General features: G+C 34.1%; 2 protein-coding genes across 4 annotated transcripts in view; one reads left to right on the top strand and one right to left on the bottom strand.

Moving 5' to 3' along the window:
* LOC146992892 (uncharacterized) overlaps positions 1-7,604 on the bottom strand; it is a 68,627-nt gene extending 61,023 nt beyond the window's left edge. Inside the window, exon 1 of the mRNA XM_085809587.1 lies at positions 3,862-7,604. Within this exon, the coding sequence (XP_085665713.1) occupies positions 4,185-7,604 (3,420 nt within the window). The 3' untranslated portion in view covers positions 3,862-4,184. The remainder of the gene's footprint in view (positions 1-3,861) is intronic.
* The window catches only part of LOC118188529 (recombining binding protein suppressor of hairless-like), a 192,008-nt gene that overhangs the window by 14,493 nt on the left and 155,982 nt on the right, over positions 1-21,533 (top strand). Inside the window, exon 1 of one of the 3 annotated variants that reach the window (XM_085809825.1) lies at positions 12,732-12,832. The exons of 1 other annotated variant lie outside the window; for it this stretch is intronic. The gene's annotated coding sequence lies outside the window, so the exon portion shown is untranslated. Of the gene's footprint in view, positions 1-12,731; positions 12,833-17,157; positions 17,312-21,533 lie in introns of those variants that run through there. One more of the 3 variants, XM_085809824.1, reaches the window with a different exon arrangement.

Consider the following 21,533-nt stretch of genomic DNA (forward strand, 5'->3'; position numbering starts at 1 on the left):
GATCTTTTATACTCATGCAATCGGATATATAATTCAGGTAATATGAAAATGTCAGTGTTAAAGAAAGTGGATTAATATAACCAAAGGGTTAAATTTCATAATTACGTCTTATGAATTTAGAAAAGGACTATGCTTCCCTTATGTGTACCTGGTGTTATCAATTTTCATTTCCGAATACTGTCACCCTGGTAATGTTGTAACAAGTCCCCTCTTTGCAAGCATTTAACGATTTAGTGAAGCATTTGCAATTCTGAAGGTTACTACGTTTTAGAAAACAATAGAAAGATTGATCAGTGTTTGTCATAGGTCGTTAAACAGAGAAATGACTCGCGACATAATCCGCAGAATGGTTTTGCTTTTAATGTTCAACATCTTAAACGATGAAATAAAACTTCGATTTCTGAAGACCCTTTCTCCGCGATATGTAGAATTCACTTGGCTACAATGAAAATTTTGTTTTATGGTAACTGCTTCATGGTATAATTCTTCGTGAGAATTGTAATGTAAAGGAGTAGAAACCGGAAAAATTCAACCTATCAATGTACTTTTTCAACTAGTACACTCCATTGTCAGTAAAAATACATAAGACTTCATTAATTAATATGCTGTTAAAATATTACTCAGGAATGTCGTCATAGACAGACACTAATTGAATGTTTACCAGTTTCGCGTTATCTGACGTGTTTTGTGCAAGTGACTGCCTGAGACGCTTTAATCATTAAGGAAATCTGTACTGGTTTACAGACGACACGTGTGTTAATTCAAACAGAGAAAGACTCATGTTTTATAAGTTCCTAAGCTTGCTTATCAAGTTTTTTTTCTTCTAACTATCTTAGGTCTGGATAACATATTAGTGCTGAATTGAATTCATTTATGTTGCAATCATTTTATTTTAAGATTTATGTTTCTTAATTCGGTTAACAGTTAATTTTTTCTCTCAATACTTTAACGATATTTATAAATAAAACAAAATATGCGCGGGTTTTCAGCATTAAGAAAACTTACAAAAGTAGAAAACATAGAAATATAGAGGTAGATATTTAGTAAACTGCCGCCCCGTCGGTATAGTGGTCAGGGAAGCTGACTGCGATGCCGAAGGGCCTGGGTTCGAATCGCGGAGGAAGGCATGGTTGTAAATGTCCGTCCCTTCATAGGAAAGGGTATGGTGGCCCACTTATTAGGTGCCTCCATAATAAAGAGATCACCACACCCGGCCTTGTATAGATTAATGAACTGGGTTACATTTGTAATTGTTCACAATCTGCCATTTGAAAAAAAAAATATATATATTTAGTAAACTTGGTCGGCATATAATAACACCCACCGGACAGTAAGATGTAATAAAAACAAGTTTATTTTCTAGCACATGGAATCAAAACTACAAACTGGAGATGTTAGCTTGGAGACGGAAGGTAACTTATGTACAGAATGTGATTATCTTGGGTAGCAACACCTGCAGCCATTTTCCATGCTGCTACTTGATAGTGTGGGGTATGAGATTCAGTACGGAACGAAACTCATGCTTCTTGCAAAGCTGTTTTTAGTATATCATCAGCGTTTGAAAAGGAACATTGAGAGTAATAAAATGTTTCCTAAAGCATCTCAGACGTGTGTAATAGGATTCAGGTCGAAGGAATGGAAGTGTCCACTCCGTGCCCCAAATAATGTGTTCTGAAGAGGTTCTTTCACCATATGAACTCTATGGGGTCGGATGCTGTCATCTCGGAAAACAATTTTTCAGGTGTTGCACCTACATAATGATTTATGCAAGCATCACTGGATATCGTTTCAACATTTTTGGCATTTGGTTCTACATGGAAAGATATTGAGGTTTGCCAAAAGAACAAACCTCCACAGACTTAAGTCCAGTTTGTATGCTGGCGTACCCAGCGCAAACGTTCCCTCCTCTGACCAAAGGTGAGAGATATACATATGCGTGATGTTCTCGCATATACTGCATAAAATCCTCTTTGCATAATAAAATATTGTACCATCGATCCTGAAAAGTAAGCTCTTAGTCGGGCTGATGTCGAGGTCCTCCTCTTTTCTGAACATAATTACAGGTATCGGTTTTCAAAACTCATAACAGCTTTGGGCATTTTCTTGCTGGCTTTTCTGAGGACGAATCTAGATTATAATTAAATCATCCATAGGTACACAGACCTACAGTTTTGAAGAAAATTTCTATTTTTTCGAAATATATGGACTTCCTTTTACTATTCCGCTAAGTTTTGTCGGACTTCATTCTGCCTCAAGTCTCCCAATGTAGTTCGTCCGGCATGTGGTACAACGAAGTCAGTGTATAAAAATGTCTTTGTTGTATCATTTGCCCGAAATAGCCATGATGCAATGACTGGCTTCGTTGTATCATAGCTATGTCAGACTTCTTATCTCCCAAGCATAAATTACGATCTCGCTCTAAAGTATGCATTTTCTAAATACTTTTTCATGAAATAAACCGATTATAGTGGTACTATTTCGCGCGGCGTATTTTGTTTAGCATCATTTTCCTAAGAACTTACCCGTTTTTTTTTATCAAATAGGTTAGATTTTTAATGCATCATTGCTAATTTTATGTTTTCCCTAATTTTTGAAAACCAGTATATCAAGTAGCTTGTTTCAAGAGCAACAAAAAGATCTTTTATTGATAACACTTTTAACGGAAAGCACAGTTTCAGCAGATTGTACGTGCTGACTGCAATGTGCGCTTCCTCCAAAATGTAAGGTTGTATCTCTTATAAACAAGAGGAAAAGTGCTGTGAACATTACTTACCTCAAAGCAGATAGATTTACTTTTAATTTTCGATATTTATTTATCCTTTAATCACGCAGTTATTTGCTGGCGAACTATAATTTTTATTCTTTCATGGACTAATACAAATACGCAGCTCTTTCTTTAACTGTAGTATTTTTACGTTTTGTGAACCCCTATAATAGCCAATCCATTCACTGGTATATATCTGAAAACTCGGGTCGAACAACTGATGCTCATGTGCTCTGTACAGTTAGCAGTGACTTTGTAACATGAAGAGAATGCCAAACAAGACTAATTCCTTTTTGATTATTAAACAGATTACCTTTTTACGAAACAACGCAATGCATTATATATCTCAAAATAATAAACATGAACAACAACTAAACGAAATTAAGAATTTTTTGTTACTGTTTTGCTCTGTTTAAGAATGAATATTGTATAGGTTATGAAATGCGCTTTCAGTCCGATTACACATCTAAGGGCAGTTGGCCATATCATTAAGGCTGAATCATCCGTAAAAATTATCCAAGTAAGAATTACCGACTTTTGTAGCTCAGGATCAGTTAATCATATTCCATGGATAGCAAATCCTAGGTTCAGATATCAGTTTTAATTTTTAATATTATATTATGCTTTCTTGGAAACTCGGGTTTTCTCATAGCACTTTTGTTTGTCACTGACCTGTTTGTCCTTTGCTTAGAGTGACATTGAAGACGATAGGCGCAGCCACATCGAAGCACTGATTGCGTCTAATAAACAAAGGAGGCTGTAAATTAGCTTTGAAGGTTATATTTTTAATACAATTTATAAATTGGAGAAATAAATTTTATGACAACATTGTATTCATTTCTGGGGAGAAGCGAATTAGGTTTCGTTATTTATTCAAGTCTTTACTGCCTTAAAAATTTCTGTTTGTTAAAAAGTGTTTTCTGCTATTCTTCCAAAAGATACGGCAGAACTTCAAATAATATGACATTTTTGATTAGTCGGTGTTATTACTAAAACATAGTCTTATCATTAAATATCATTAAAATAAAAATACTTCCTTCACTCATCCCAGATACCGAGCAATCCAGAAAAACTAAAGACAAAACTTGCTCACTTACCTGGGTAGTGTGATGTTGAATCTGTAATAAAAACTCTAATATGTTGATTTATTTAATTATATTCTCTCTATACTACAAAATATATACATTTTTTAACAATTGTCGGGAAATTTTTCTGGCCCCGAAAGTTATTACACACTTAATCAGTTCACGTCACGAGGTCGAAAGGGCAAAACCCTTTTTTCTTCCTACTTCAATGACAGCCAACGCCATCTGTGTCTCGTACATCAAAATGAAGAGATTTGTTTTTAATATTTGTTAGATACAGCTAATCAGTTTCACAACACTCCCACCTTTTTGATTTTCAGAAGGAAAATCAAAAATCAAATAATGGTATCCTTAGTACAGGAACACACTTCTAGAGGGTACAGTTTACGTACAGGACGAATCAGTATGCCATTTCTAGTTTTCACTTTTACAACTCTTACACGTCCAACTCTGCTTGTAGAAAGTTCTTGGACACGAGCAATTGGCCAGTTCACTCTTTTAAGGTTCTCACAACCTATTAGCACGATGTCTCCAACTTTTAATTCACAGTCCGTCTGTCCATGCTTTTGTACTAACTGTCCAAGGTACTCCTTGCGGAAACGGCTACGAAATTGTTCTCGAAGTTCCTGGCAGAAACGCTGACGAGCCAACAGTTTATTTCGATCTAAAGCATCCAAATCTGCTGTACCTGAAACCTTAATGTCCTGTAAGAACATGGAAGGCGTTAATGGTAGAAGGTCCTCAGAGTCATTTGACACATAAGTTAGTGGTCGACAGTTTACTACGGCTTCCACATCACAGATGACGGTGAGTAACTCTTCGTAATTGACTGCAGCTTGTCCTAAGACTCTCACAATCAAATTCTTGGCTGTGCGGATTAGACGCTCCCACCATCCGCCCCACCAAGCAGCAGTGGGTGGAATGAACTTCCAAGTGATGGGATGCAAAGTTTCCTGAGCAATTACCTTTACCCAGTCAACCTTTTTCAGCAATGCAGATGTACCGACGAAATTTGTGCCGTTGTCTGAATAAACTGTAGATGGCCGACCTCTTCTGGCTATGAACCGACGAAACGCTTGAATGAAGCATTCGGTACTTACGGATGTCACTAGTTCCAAATGTGCACATCTATATACAGCACACGTAAACAGTACTACCCAGGTTTTGTTTTTATTTTTGAGAATCAGAGGGCCACATAAATCTATGCCGGTAACTTCAAATGCGAACGCATCTCGAACTCTGTCTAATGGTAATTGAATGGGTGCAGTAGTTGGAGGTTTTGCTGAAAATCGTTTACAACGGACGCACTGTTTCACCACCGATCTAATTCGGCGTCTTGCACCAATGATCCAGAATTCTTCTCTAATTATAACAGTTAATGCTTGTACGCCGGCATGAGAATGCTTTAAATGGTAATCTCTAATTAAACAGTCAACAATATAATGCTTAGAAGGTAATAAAATCGGGTACCGGAATGCATAAGAATCATCTCGTTCGGTGATTTTTGTTTTTACTCTTCTTAAGCCACTCTGATCTCGTACGGTCAAAAGACCATTGATGGAGTCTCCAGTCTCTGGAAAACTCTCCCCCTGAACAAGTGAAAGAAGTATAATTTTAGATTCCTTTATCTCGGAAGCAGACAGAAAAGGCTCTTTATTTACAATTTTCTTTTGACAATTTTTGATAAATCTCTTTATCCAACCTAAAACTCTTAACATTTTTGAAAATTTAGAGAACTTCTCACACCACTTAACTTTATCCGCTTTTGTAGTTATACTAAGATTTACATTTAAATTTATGCCTTTCCTGCGCTCTGAAAAAACTAAAGTTTCATTTGGCTTAACCTCTAATTTTGGCCAACTATCTCTAGGGTCTTTGAGCCAAACAGGCCCTCTCCACCAATTTAATTCGAAAAACTGAAGAGGGGAACAACCACGAGAAGGTAAATCAGCTGGGTTAGAATGACCCTGTACATATGACCACTGATTTGCTTTAGTGAAAACGCAAATTTCCTTCACGCGATTGCCCACAAAAGTCCCCCACGCATCATTTCTTTGAATCCAAGATATGGCCGTGGTGGAATCGGTCCAAAAATATTTCGGGATGTCATCCAATGTAAGAGCTTCTGTCACATATTTGGAAAGACGCACGCCCAAAAGACAGGCCATAAGTTCTAGACGGGGAATAGTAAGTTCTTTTAAGGGTGCGACTCTTGACTTAGCCATTACAAAACTGACTAATGTTTCTTCTTTAGTTTCGCATCTCAAAAATGTTACCGTGGCATAAGCATGCTGGCTAGCATCACAAAATATATGAAGTGTCCAGGAACTTCTATCTACAAAACCTATACGTCGCGGTATTCTCAACTTATTCAAAATTTGTAATTTATTATACCACCTCGAAAATTTACTTTTGATACTATCTGGTAATGGAGTATCCCAGTCTGCTTTTATCGCCCAAATTTCCTGTAGCAGTAACTTTGCAGGCAATGAAACAGGTGTCAAGAAACCCAAAGGATCAAACATTGTCTGCGTTACTGACAAAACCTCTCTTTTAGACAAATTATCCGAAACCAATACAGTCTTAATTTCAATATAAAGGTTATCTTCTATTCTGTCCCACATAATTCCTAAAACTGGTACAGAATTCTCCATTGTGGACTCAGTGCACAAAGTACTTTGGATTAGTTCCACATCTTTTTCTACTGGGCCATAGGTCCACATACGTAAGTCCATTTTTGCTTCAGCTAATATTTCAGTAGAAGATTTCACAAAATTCACAAGCTCCTTTTCGTTATCAACAGAAGTCACACAATTATCAATATAAAAGGATTTATTTAATTTCTGAGCAATAGAACTTTGTTCCTTTGGTACTTGTGCCAAATGAACTGAAATAACCGCTCCTAATAGAAAAGGGCTAGACTTTACTCCAAAAACTACCCTCGTATGGCGGAAAACCTTCAGTACATTATCTTTCTCCCACCGTAAAAATCTTAAAAAGTCCCTATCTTCTTTCCGTAATTCAATCTGTAAAAATGCACGCCGGATATCAGAGGTTACGCCAATGCATTTTTCTCTAAATCTTAACAAAATTGAAGGGATTTCTTCTATTAAATTTGGCCCTTTTACTAAATAATCATTAAGGGAGGGCGATCTATTAACTTTACATGATGCGTCAAAAACAGGTCTTATCTTAGTTGAGACACTGTCTGGTTTAAATACTGGGTGATGCGGTAAGTAGTGCCCTTTATAATTCAGTTCATTGTCTGGTACTATTTCAATTACACCCTCCTCCATCCATTCATTAAAAATTCTATCATATTCTTCATATTTATGTAAAGACTTGAGTTTTCGGGTGACACTGAACAATCTTTTTTCTGCTACATGACGATTTGATGGCAATTCTGCGTTATATACTAACCAAGGTAATCCGACACAATAACGACCATCTTCGTTTCTGGAAAGAGAGTTTAAAAATTGTTCGTGGGCAATTTCTTCCTCAGCAGCGTTAGTTGAATTCTGATGAGCATCTAATATTCCGATCGTTTCTAAGCTCCAAAGATCGGAGATTTTAAAGTCGTGACCCACTAAACTTGCACACAAAATGGAAGCATCTTTATCTTTGTGATTAACAAATTCCTCCGATACACCACAAACTGTCCAACCAAGTTTTGTACAAACTGCTGTTAGTCCTCCTTTTAGTTGTTTTACTGATCCCGTGAGAATTTTTCCATAAATATCACTACCGATGAGCATTTCTATTTTTGGACAATCTGCTCCCAGATCCGACAACCAAATGTTGTTTCGTTGTAATTCTTTTAATATTGGACCCTTGGGTACCCGAGGTATATCCCCACATATTATGTCTTGATCTAAAAATTCAAATTCTAGATCTGAATACTTACGCGGACTGGCTGAACATAATTTTACCAAATATTTGTTATGCATCTTTGCCTCTGTTCTGGCACCTCCAAATAAAGTAAGAGCAACATTTTCTTTGGAAATAATTGGTAACCCCAATTCAGTGGCTAATGATTTCAAAATATACGATTTCTGGGAACCACAATCTAAGAGTACTCTAACATCTTTATGCTTTTTGACACCAGCTACTCTTACGCGTAAAGTCATTAAAGCTACGTCAGCGGTACAAGTTTGCCTGGCTGTAGCCGTATGTATGTTGTCTATTTCTGATTTTTCTGTAGGAAGTTCAGTTTCATTATTAATGTCCGGACACAAAATAACTGAGTGTGATTTACCACAAGCAAAACACCTAACAAACTGTTTACAGAACTTTGCCATATGATTTGGTTCCAAGCATTTTAAATAGCATTTTTTCTCCTTAACTTTAGAAATCCTTTCATTAAGAGATAATGAACGCGCATCGTAACAATTTTTACTATCATGCATTTTACCACAAAAAATACATGCATGTTCTCTGGTTTAAGAAAACCTGTGGCAGTGGGAACATTTCCCTGTTTCTTAAATTTAAATTTACCTTTTGTTTCTCTCTTTGCTTTATCATGATATCCTTCTTTACGACTAACACCATCGAGTCCATTACGCGCCAATTTTAATCTCTCCTCACTCTCCACTTCAGACTTTAAAAATTTCATTAAGTTGGTAAGGCGAGAAATATCAGTTTCTTCAGGCTGGTTAAAGAACGAACTCCTTTGCCACGCCTTTAAAACATCCTCTGTGAGACACGATTCCACCATCGGAAATAACCACGATGTGTTTTCGCTCGATTTAAGACCTAAAGACTCTAAGGCTCTCAACTGAGCTTCAATTTTATCATACAGTTTATCAAGAGGTAATTTATCCTTTTGATCTGCCTTCACATTAGAAACAATTAATTTAATTAGTTCCCTAACATACACTTCTACTAATAATTCAGGTTTCCCAAAACGTTCCTTCAAAGCTAAAGCAGCTTTATCATAATTTTCCGAAGTCACCGGATAGCTTTCAATGAATTCTTTAGCACGTGATCCGGGCTTCATACACTGAATCAAATAGGAAAATTTGTCACTTTCATATAAATCAGGGTCAGTGTGAATTTTCTCAAACTGCGACCAAAACGGTAACCAATTTATCAATTCCCCATCAAACTTCTTAAGTTCGATTTTCGGAAGTCTATACTGTTTAATCTTACTACAACAAATACCAGCACCATCATTTGGTCTTGTTTCTAAATTGATTTCATCTGAAAATTGCAATTTTTCATTAATTTGCCGAGTTAGTGTTATGAAATCATCAGAATACACCTCGCGACTTTCGATTTCTTTAGTAACATCATCCTCTAAAGTTTTCCCGTCTTCAGCTAACAAATCAAGAATTTTATCATCTACATTTTTTATATCTGAATATACATTTTGTAGTTTAGTAAGTTTATCTCGTACTAAATCTACAGAAAAATCTTCTTTTACTAATTCCGTTTTTAAAATATTAGCAGTTTTTGCAAAAGTAAGTGCGTAAACCTGCCCGTTTAAGTTTCAGAGCCTTTAAAGCTTCCATAGTTAACTTTCAAAATAAAACAAACTGCTTTACAAAAAATAGTTTCGAATTTAAACTTAATTATACTTTAATACATCAAAAACTATCTATAACCATTAAAATATTTTTTTTTAAGTTTATTTCTTAAGAGTCACTTTATGTTACGGGACGCCACTTTATGTTATTACTAAAACATAGCCTTATCATTAAATATCATTAAAATAAAAATACTTCCTTCACTCATCCCAGATACCGAGCAATCCAGAAAAACTAAAGACAAAACTTGCTCACTTACCTGGGTAGTGTGATGTTGAATCTGTAATAAAAACTCTAATATGTTGATTTATTTAATTATATTCTCTCTATACTACAAAATATATACATTTTTTAACAATTGTCGGGAAATTTTTCTGGCCCCGAAAGTTATTACACACTTAATCAGTTCACGTCACGAGGTCGAAAGGGGAAAACCCTTTTTTTATTCCTACTTCAATGACAGCCAACGCCATCTGTGTCTCGTACATCAAAATGAAGAGATTTGTTTTTAATATTTGTTAGATACAGCTAATCAGTTTCACAACAGTCGGACTTAACATTTCTTTCTCTTCATTAATAAAATGTATTAAAAATTAAAGCTAACCTTTCCTAGTAAGCCTAGAACCTTTAACTTGATTAGTCGAAATATCCTATAGGTTGATTTTTTTTGGGGGGGGGAGGAGTCTCCCGCCAACTTTCAACCAACATATGTGTTGGAGGTAACGTTTCGATAGTGAGTTTGCAGTGAATTTCAACCAGCCTGTATTAGAATCATTATTATTTTTAGAATGATGTTTGCCTGTCTGTGTGTATATGTGTGACGATTTTTTATGGGCGGGGATCCACAGTAACTGTTATATTATAAAATTTCCAAAATTTCCATTTTTCGTATATGAGCTCTCTGTTTTCATATAAAGAGCTAATTAGACTTTGGGTAAAATTGGGCAGTAGGAAGCGGTATGCTACGGGAAAGTCCATAACAAATTTTAACGAAAAGCTATATTAAAATATAATTCAAAGCATTTCAGTTTTCGTATTTAAGACTTTTATATCAATGGAGCAACATATTAGATTTTTGCCTAAAATTGCTAAAGCGAAAGTAATATTTTATTTGAAGTTCTGAAGGAACTTTCGTAAATATATTATAATATAATCTAAAACATCTAAAATCTGGTATTTAAAATAAGATTGAGATTAGCATATTACATTTATAAGCATTAAATGTATTCTTGAAATTATGTTAAATGCAACGAGAATAATTTCATTATGAAGACGAGTTCTCATTCTGAAGCGATTAAATTCATTAGACTCAATCCTCTATGTGTTAATTTCAATTTTGCCGAACCGCTTTTCAAATAAAAAGATGCTGCCTCCAGTGTTATAGTTATGTATTATTTTTAAAGAAATAATATTCTTATAGTAAATATAAGTAATATATCGAATATAAAAAGAAATGTATGGCAACACTTTACCAAAAATTCTAAAGTTGTAATGCTGTTAAAAATCTTAAGATTGTTAAGTGACATAACAACAGGGAATTGGCCAGAAGTCATGTGTTGTCATCATCAGATTTTTTTTTCCTTCCTTTTTTAAGGACATAACAGTGATTACCTTTTTACCTCCCCAAGCCAAAGTTCAATGTTACCTCCAAACAATGGAAGTCATGGCGCATAGTTCTTTTGTAGAAACCTTAAATGTCGAAGTAATTTACACTTTCGTTAGTTTTTGAGTCTCCGGGATTTGAACTCGGATCGAACTACCACTAGCAGTTACAGTCTTGCTGTTGTGACTACTAAAAAATAAACTTTGTTGTGTCATTATGTTTGTCAAAGCTGTGGGACTCAACTCCGGACTTTCTGATTGCTAGCCAGACGTGCTTTCCAATTACACTAGGAAAGCAAGTAGTAAGGAGGACGAAAATACCTTACACACACTTCCTCTTAGAGGATGACTGGGGGGTAGGGGTAGGTAAGTAATCGCCAAATCCTGGTGATGACGAATTGTCTTATACCACCTTTTAGTTGTGGCTCCACTTCTAGAGTTAATTAGGTTTGTCGCAGCAAGAGACGTGAAAAATGTCAATGCCCTTATTGGGACTCGAACTCCGAATCTTTCGGTTGTTAGCCATATATACTTTCCAATTACATCACGAAAGCAAGCCGTAAGGAGGAAGAAAATACCTTACAACCCAATAATTAATTGTAATTTTTGTAGAACTTCAATCTGCATTTTTATATGGCATAAAGTAAAACTTAATTATATGGCTTACCTATATGGCATTGTACACTTTGATGCTATTTTAAAAAATATTTAAAGCATTTTTTAAAAAAATTCAATAATAATAGTCTAAAACATGGTTTTCGTGATACTGTTTACATTATTAGTTTTCTGTGATGTTCCTTAGAAAACATTTTTAGAAATTTCATTATCACTTTCAAGTAGGCCTATGCCATCCGATCCTCAATCAGAACTGTATATTCTGCAGCTACATAAAACAGCTTTATAATACAGAAATACGATTAAAAGCCAGCCTGTTTGACACTCTGGGTACGGAGCCAATTGCCATATTGTTGAGTCTATGTTCGAATGCCGAGATCGCATGGATATTTGTAGTTGTCAAGTTGCATACTTAGACTCAGGAAAGCTCAAAAAAAGTTATTTCCCTTCTTGCGGACGTGATACAGATCGATCCCTGTGATGCGCTGTCTCCGTGAAAAGACGGAAGGGGGGATTGCTACTTCCGACAAATGCCTAGTAAGCAAATGTCTGGTCATTGAATTTTTTAAAAATTTATGCAATGAAAAATTTGTATTTCTGTATTTCAATCATATCTCAAAATTGTTTCATGTGTCAGAATAATTATTCTCAGTAAAGCAAACAATTATTTTCATCTTACATTGTTAAATATTTTGTTCATATGAGCATTCTACGTAAAATTTTTGGCGGTTTTCAAACGTAAGTAGCCGAAATCTCGTAAAATCAAAATTTCGGTTAGTTAAATTATTTCTCGAATTTCTCTTCTCTTCGGTTTCGGTCATCGAAGTTCGATTGTTTTTGTTTTTCTGTGAAAAATATTTAAATTGTTGTCAGAAATGACTTCCTTTCCTGCTATTTCTAAGGCAAGGAAACAGAGTAACCACCTGTGAGAAAAATTCCATATCTCATCCTTCTGCTTAATTACATGATAGGAGATAACGGGTATCGTAATAGAGATGCCTCTTTTGTCATCGCGACGTATAATCACAGAACAATGGACAATACATGTGAGACCCCCAGTTTTCTTTTGCTTCTTATTATTTCTGTCCAGAGGAACTTGACCTTAGTTCGCAACATTCGCATAGCCCTTCAGCTCTCTGGCCGACGCTGATAAGGTGAGCTACTAGTGCTCACGTCTTATGGAGTTCTCATAAAGTGTGATCAGTTTCTTTGAAAGTTTTAACGAACTGAGCTGTTACAAGGTAAGTTATGTATGTTCTGTATTCTGTGACTTGTTACTTACTCTTAATAAGTTTAACTGAGACAAAATATTAAATCTATTTTCTTTTTAGTGATTTGATTTCTGTATTATGAAAACATTCCTTGCGTAAAGGAAGCACTTTGTTCCCTTCGCTGTTGTATGTTTAGAAGCGATATAGTGCTGCAGTACGCTCGTATTAGGAAGTGGTCCTTACTTTTCTTCAAGGTTGATTAAAGAATCGCGTGTCAAGGATAGCGCTGCGTATAATATCCTCACTCGACTTTTAATGTTTAAGCTTCTGCAGCCGTTTTAAATTTTGGTAATAACTGCGTAATGTATAGAAAATAAAACTGCGTTTAATGTACTTTTTTAGTATATAAGACTGCTATGAGCTAAATATGTAAGATATACTACTGAAACATGCTGTCTGGAAAAAAAAAATTATTATATTGGTAACTCAATGTATTATTAATAGCGGATCAGATTGCTTTAACTTCCGAAATTAAAATTTTATAATAAAGGAAATTAAAAAATATATAAGGATGTGAATAGGTAAAAAAATACCAGCAGATGCAAATAGCAGATCCAGTAATATTTGTGTTTAATTTTCCTTAAATTTTTATTGTTGGTGATTGTTGATGGAAGAATTTTAGAATTTTTGCTTATTCTTAGAAGTAACCACATATATGCAGATTAGTTGTCAGGATGATTCTCTTTCTTTTCTTTCCTAGCTTACCGTTTTTTAAAGATCTACTTGTATTATTTAAATATACCCTTTTCAATCTTTATGAAGGAATTTTGCGTATAAATGGATAACGTGTACATTAAAACTCTTCATAACCTTAACGCCTTTCTTATGTCGATAAATCCTCACTTGACACACTTTGCTAGTCTATAATGTAATACATTTATTTCTTTGTTCTTATTCAAGGCCCAATCGAAGACAGTGAGACACTTTCCCTGGACAAAAAATGCAAGATTGCGCAAATTTAAAATGCGATGAATTTTAAGAGTTAGTCGTAAACAAATATTAACAAATAACAAGAGCAATTAATTTATAGATTCACGCCAAGTGTTAAGATTTTTTGACACGGCTCTGTGCGCCAATGAAATGGGTTAATTTTTCACAGCCCTTTTAAAAGCGCTTACTAAAATGCTATGAAATTTATTTTATTTTGATATTGATGACACATCAGTTTATTGTGCTATAATAGCAACATTAATATTAACTTTTTATTGATTCATCTGACACACTACATTTAATAAGTTTAAACATTTGCACATTTCATTTATTATGAATAACATTCTTAACTTGTAGATACGATTGATAATTCAACTATTTGTTTTTGGACCTAGCAATACATAAACGTTTGAGATCGTTTCTCGACGAGACTATTGTTTACGTTGGGAATTTTTAAATTTTTTTAAATTGCGAGCGAAGTTCCCTTTAAGGTAAAGCTATCTATCTGAACCCTATTTACCCTAACTAAACAAGACAGAGCTATTTTATGTAATAATATTTTCAGATAAATCATAGAATCAGTATATACATGCGAGCAAATTGTACGCCAAGTAGAATTTTCTCTGGCTATTAAATGTTGCAACCCTTAAACGTTGCTGCAACCTTTGCACGATAGCAAGCTACTATTCGGTACTTATGTATTATTCCGTCCACTGGACAAGTAGCACGACTTAGCACCAATTATGGATAACCGTGCCCTTTAGAATTCCGCAGTAACGACTGGCGTTTGTTGCCGAAATTTCCTCCAGCAGTCGGCGACATGATACTTAAGAACCCACTTTTCTTCTAGATACATTTTTAAACAAAATAGCTGATACCAGAAAGGCAGCCATTTTATTACATTTTATTAGATAAATATTCGTAAGCAATTATTTGAATTTTTTACCAATTTTTGTAAACTTTATGTTTCATAGGGCGAAATATTAATTCTGAAATTTATTTTTTTTTCTAATTATGTTTTATTGTAAAAAAAGAAATTCTAAATATGTTCCTTTAGCTTTGTATTTTCGGGTATATCCGATTTTATTTATTGCATATTCTTTTAGAGTATATTCAGGTGTTTTATTCGATATTTCTTACAGTTTTTTTCTTAGAAGTCAGAATCGTGTCGGGGTATTTTATTCGTCTGCTTGGGAATAGAATTTACTTGACTTAATTGAATCAAAATCTTAATTTAGATTCTACTAAATCGAATATTTACTCTAGTAGATCTGAAGACGAAACACAATTCAGATTTCCTTAATTGTTAGTGATTTTATTGTAAAAGTCCAATAACCCTGGACAAGACAGCCTTTTTTGATGGAATCAATAGTAATGAATTTAATTAAAAAAATTTTCTAAAATATATCCTTTAACTGAACAATTACTTCAATGTGTTACAGCAGTTTTTGCCCTACTTTCCCAGGAAGATAATATTTCTAGCTCTCTCTATATATATACCACATTTCCCTTCTTTTTAGCGCAAAGGGCAATTTATCCAGAAGGGCTATTAATTTCGTTTTGGCATTTTCCGTTCATTCACCATAAACGGCGAATCACTTTTTAAATTGTTGCCACCAAATATTAGATCCCTGTATTATAGTTAAAGAAATTAAATAATGAAGAATCTGCATAAATGTATGTATGTTTCTCTCACTGTGATAAGACAACGTACCTAGAGCCATCAAATTTTGAATAGCGTACGTCTCCACCCGACTGGGCATCTGGAAGCCCAAATTTGGAATTTGTTTTATTATCTATTTCATATTTCATAAAGCATTTGTGAGTTTTTGATTAAGATACTCAACGATTTCAAAGCGAGCAATGACAAAACTGTACGGGAAGGGAATATATATCTCCAGCGCGAGAGATTGTGTATCGGAAATTCTAAAGTTATGCTCTTTTAAATATTTCATGATATTCTTGTTATAGTTTAAGTGCGAAGAACATGATATTTAATAAATAAAGGCAACACAAAAAACGTTAAGAAATTTCCCCTTTGGGCGTAATATAAAATCTGAAAGCCTTCAGACTTTTTATAACTTTTTTTTTAACTAACTAATTTTGCCGTCCGAAAATTAAGAGAGGAAAATTATGCAATTATTAAACTTTCGAAGAAGGCGGTTTCAGTAATATCATAACAGATGAAAAGAAATCATGGATAAACTGTAGGTAACAATCACAATATTAACACTACAATATCTAATAAAATATCTTGATTTTTTACTTCCCTGTAACTTGAATACTGCCAGTTCTTTTTGTTGTTTCTACTATTCCTTAGGCCTTTAAACCATCCATAAAGAATTATAAAAGGTTAATGTGTAGTTGACTCAAGGAAATCGTAGACTGAATGTCAGTCCGTGTTTGCTTCGCTGTGATGGGTTGGTTCTTGCATTAGTCTGGCAAAAATTTCGACAGTTAGAAGGAAAAGCTTCGAGGTGACCTTCGCAGTTATTTTGCGAGGGTTTGTTTTGTTAGCAAGACAAAAACAAGCACTAAATGGAAAATTCATTTTAAAATGTAGGGGAGCTCGTATGAAGATATCGCGTATTTTTTCACGTAAGGCTTCACCAGTGGGCGAACGGTTAAAGACTGCTGGATACTTGTAGTTCGTCCCCGGTTCGAGCCAGGCGAGCAGGCTAGCTACATGATTGGTTTACATAGTTTTCCCATGTGTAACTTGAATACGAGTCAATTTTCCTTCAAAAGTCTTCCACGAAGGTATTTCTCCTCTTAGGTAGATAATCCTGGTGTGCTTTACCGTATGAAAATAACCTAACCTAACCAATCCGAGGTATTCAATGCTGCAATGGAAAATTACCGCTAAACTTTGCTTTTAATTAACGTACCTAGTGCAAAATACTGTACTTTATAGCTAAGGTGGCAATATTAAAAACTAAGATTAAAAAACTCGAGTTTTGACATGAAAGGAACTTTTGTGGGTACATTCAGGATAATTTAAATAAACATGTATGCTACTTGGCAATCCTTGTATCGTATGAGCATGGTCCCTAATCAGGTCTCGCTATGTTCCCCGCTAGACAGCTATTTACACAAACATTTCAAGAAGTATGTAAACAGAAATATCGCATAAGCTTTGAAAATTTCATTCAACAGCACTCACACACCTTTTCTTTAGATTTAGGGGGGGGAGAGAGTCTGCGAAAGCTTTAACCAATACTTTTTTTTTTTTTTTTTCCCGAAAAGACGGCAAATTTAAAAGGAGCAGAAAAGGGAAATTTCAAACTTGAGGGGAAGGTTTTGTAATCGCTATGGAGGGGTTAGGGAATGAAACCCGTGACCCCCTGTTGCGCGCAATCAGGTCAGCTTCCTGTAGCGGGGTAGGAGCTTCTCTCTGCATGCGCTGCATTGAACGGAGGATTGCTTCTGCTGGTGGCCGTTTGTTACCGCGGAGGTTCCTTTCGCGTGCACCGCGGATAGCATTTACTCAACATCTTTCGGAGATATGTCAAAAACGCAGTAAGTTCTTATGTACTCTAAAAGATAGTATTTTATGTTACCCTTCTCTGTTTTTTTCAGTGGCACTAGGTAGCAGCCATTACAAAATCGAAGGCATTGTATATGTATACATAAAGAATGATGATGTACATACATATGGCAAAGGATATATAAATGTCCATGGGCTAATTTCCTTAGTTTCAAAAATTTCTTTTTCTTTTTTAAGGCTTGGAAGCTCATTTAAAAAAAATTGTCTTTTCACTTTTCAATTTTGTATACATTTAATTACTATTTGATTCATAGTGATTTATTTGTTCTTCGAAATTTTACCTTTCCCCGTTTATATTTTATCTGTATTTAAATACTATGTGATTCATCTGGATTTTTCTTTTTCTTTTTTTCAATTTTCCTGGTATTTTAGCAGATTGGTTTGGTTGTAATGTCACTTGCTTTAGGAGAGTTGAGCGACCTTAAGAACTTGCTTTAAGGCGGATAAGAGGTCGTAAACAATCTTGCAGTTTTGCGTGTTTTAATTCTTCTTGCAATTCTGTTCTTTTCAACAATTTGTTCATTTAAAAAAAATCCCCCCTTTTTTTATATTATTACTTTCCCCTTTCAGAAAGTTTTATTTTGTTCTTCTAAATGTCCTGCTTTAATTATATCGTTGTATTCCAGTTTGCTTTTATTATTTATTAATTATTAATCTTTCGAATCAGCTAATTCTCAAGCATTAAAATTAGTTGACTGCTATTTTATTACATTGTCCTCCCTTAGTTATTACAAAATTGTCCTCCCTTAGTTATTACAAAATTGTCCTCCCATTGCCCTTTTTCACATTGCCGTCCTTTACCTGTTGGCAGTTATTACGAATGATTCTGCTCTAAACATAAACGCTGTTTCAGAATGAACAAGTTAGTTATACTACACGTAGGATAATTAACGAGTAAGTTATTTGATACACTACACATAGGATAATTAATGAGAAAAGTCTAAAATTGTGTTATTAAATTCAGAAATCTTTAAAAGTTTGACAAACTCTGCTAAATTCGAGTAGCTCGAAATTGAAAAATATATCAAATTTCTGTGGAATTTCTAACTTATACTTAATGAACAAACTAGATAGCATTTCAAAATTATAGCGATACCTATGTTTTCCCCTTCTTCTTCTTTTAGTATATTATGTGGGGTTTAAAACGAGTACATGTATGGGGTAGAGTATATAGCAAGGTTGGTCAAACTTCATGTCAGTAAGAGTCGCACGTTTGAATTCAGGAATGTTCGAGAGCCGCATCCAGATTTTCTAAAGGCCACAAGTTCATATTTACATCATTATAGAAGTAATGTAGGAGGTTTTAAACATAAAGAAATCCCTGATAACTTTGTAAAAAGAGTCTAAACTAATTAATTACTTTTTTTTTTACACTGAATAGTTTTAGTTTACCGTATTTCATAAATATATTTTATATGCACGAGCCGCACAAATTGTCTGCGAGAGCCATATCAGGCTCGCGAGCCGCACTTTGGCCGCCCCTGGTATATAGTATATTTTATGGGGGGTTAGGTAGGGTAAAGGGGGAAAGTAATAATATACTTTATGGTAGATTTGGGACGACTTCGTTAGAAAAGGGAAAAAGTGTGTTTGAAATTTTTCTGCTTTTTATCTTTTAATTTTTGTCATTATCTTTGTCATTGATATACATATTTTTATTTTTTAAATGCCTTGAATAAGGGAGGATCCCTGAACGAAAAACGATCAAGTTCTGCTTTTCTTAACGGGTTTAGTTTTATATGTGTGTGTTACTTGCTAGTTAATACTAACCTCTTAGGCTCTGAATTTGTAAATCCCTACCTGATCCGTTAGATTAGTGCCTTTGTAAATCCCTGCATGATCCGTTAGATTCGTGCCTAACCTAATACATAATATTTTGTGTCATCAAGAAAGTAAATGGTGATAAATTAAAAAATTAATTCAAAAATATTATTTTATATTAATTTTTATGCAGGACTTTAATAAATAATTGAAGTTCTTAAGATTTATGTTTAAGTTATGAATATAATTGCATAAGAAATTGCTCGATTTTAGAATTTATTTAGGTCCTTTCATTCCAAAGAAATTCGACATCATTTCGTTATGTCATAAATCACGTAAAACGCATTAATTCTGTTCATTTGTCTTGGCAAAAATTGAGTAAAATAACGCCTCCATGCTACAATTTTAAGTATCTTTTTAACAAATGAGTTTACAGTTCATATCATAAAACAGTTTTGGGTGATATTTAATTTTATCAAATAATCATTTGTTTTTTTCCAAAATGGTCCGAATTTATGTTCAAAGGTTGAAAATGTATTAAATGACAAAACTAGAAATGAACGAGACATAATTTTTTTTTGAACTAGTTAAAGCGTTGGAATATTTACAACATGTTGATCAAAAAGATGTTGTCAAATCTCTCCCAAAAAACTTTAAATTATAGAGCAATAACCAGCTTAGATTTCTTTCCCTAATAAAGCATAATACTTCATCTTATGCCATAATTAATGTCGCGAAAGCAGAAAGTTCTTTTCTAAAACGTAATAAGTAATAAAATATTCTTTAAAACCGACCATGGTGCAAAACTGACTATGTAATCTTGCTATCATCTCAGAAGAATAAGCATCTATTGAAAAAGGATAGACACCGACGAATTAATTAAAAATAGTTTAATTAAACAGAAGCCTCAATTCGCTTAAAATAATAATGGCAGTTATTACGAATTATTTTCCTCTAAACATAGACGCTGTTTCTAAAGCTATTATTCCATTTTTTTTCTTTCTTTTTTTTTTTTTTTTTTTTTTTTTTTTTTCGTTTAATACTAAGCGTCTCAGTTTAATGCACGAACAGTATTTTAAAGATGAACGCCTGTTTTAATAAACATTTGTTCCAGTTTCTTTTAAAAAGCTTAAAGTATGTCCTCCAATAAAAGAAAATCAAAAGAAATATTACTTGATTAAAAAAAAGTAAAATTTAAAGGGGGAAAAAATTTTGAAAGGTTTCAGATTTTAAATTACGTCCAAAGGGGCGTTTTTTTAACATTTTGTGTTTTAACTTTATTTCTTAAATATCACGCTCTTCGCACTTAAACCATAAAATTCAGTTCAAAAGCAATATCGCAAAATAATTTTAAACTGAGCATATCTTTAGAATTTCCGATACACAGTCTCACGAGCTGGAGGATAAAAATGTTTTTTCTGTACAAAATATGAAATCGATAATAAAACAAATATCAAATTTGGGCTTCCAGATGCCGATATTCGCAGTAGGATTACGTCATTCAAAATTTGATGGCTCTAGGTACAGTTGTTTTATCACAATGCGAGAAACGGCTATTTAGAGCGATTCAACGCATAATCGCAAAACGAAAACAATAGTTCCTCAGGGACAAAGCCTCTTTGGACTAAAAAAAAAATTTAAGGCGAAGTTTTCAACTGCAATCTCTATTCTTCCCCATGGTAAAATTACCTCTTTCTTCCAATTTGTAGACATAGTAAAGTAAATGCACACGAAGACTTCACAATTTTGAAGCACATTCAGCATATTGCACTGTACAATCTGAAAGACAAAATATTGGGAACCGGGAATGAACATAAAATATATTCTTTCGCTGCAGAACGCATTTCATCTAAAATTTAAACTTTTTTTCCGAACTACCTTAAATTCGCATTATATTAAAGCTCAAAGCAAAATCAGCGATTTTCTATTTGTATGTGGTCCTGTGTGTGGCAATTATACGCATGGAGTGCTCAAAGCCTTACAACTACAAAAATATATATCTGACTTATCATCATTAATGGTCTAAAATGTGCTCGCAAAATAATATTAGTATATTTATATGTAGTTTGATAAATGTCTTCGCACATATTTTAGACATTAATTTATTCGTAAATGCTGCTTTATAGATTCATCAGTAGTCGTGTAACGTGTATTGCTCGGTAACGTGTAGTCGTGTAACGTGTATTTTCATCAATGCACCGTATTTAACAGTGCAATTAGATAATTTGGTTTCTATATTATAGTGAATTCTATTGGACAAACCTCAATGAAACTGGTGAAAGACCTCATCTTATATTTAAATGCAACCCTGGTATAATACAGCTGATCGCATGATATTCAGTAATAAAGCTACTCGTAGTTTTATTAATTTAGAAAATAGCATAATTAAACCTGATTTAAACATTATATAAGTACAGAAAATGTATAATTAAG

Source organism: Stegodyphus dumicola, chromosome X2 (assembly GCF_044657685.1).
Source record: "Stegodyphus dumicola isolate Sdum_Otavi_A_Nest chromosome X2, ASM4465768v1".
Classification (NCBI taxonomy): Eukaryota; Metazoa; Arthropoda; class Arachnida; order Araneae; family Eresidae; genus Stegodyphus; species Stegodyphus dumicola.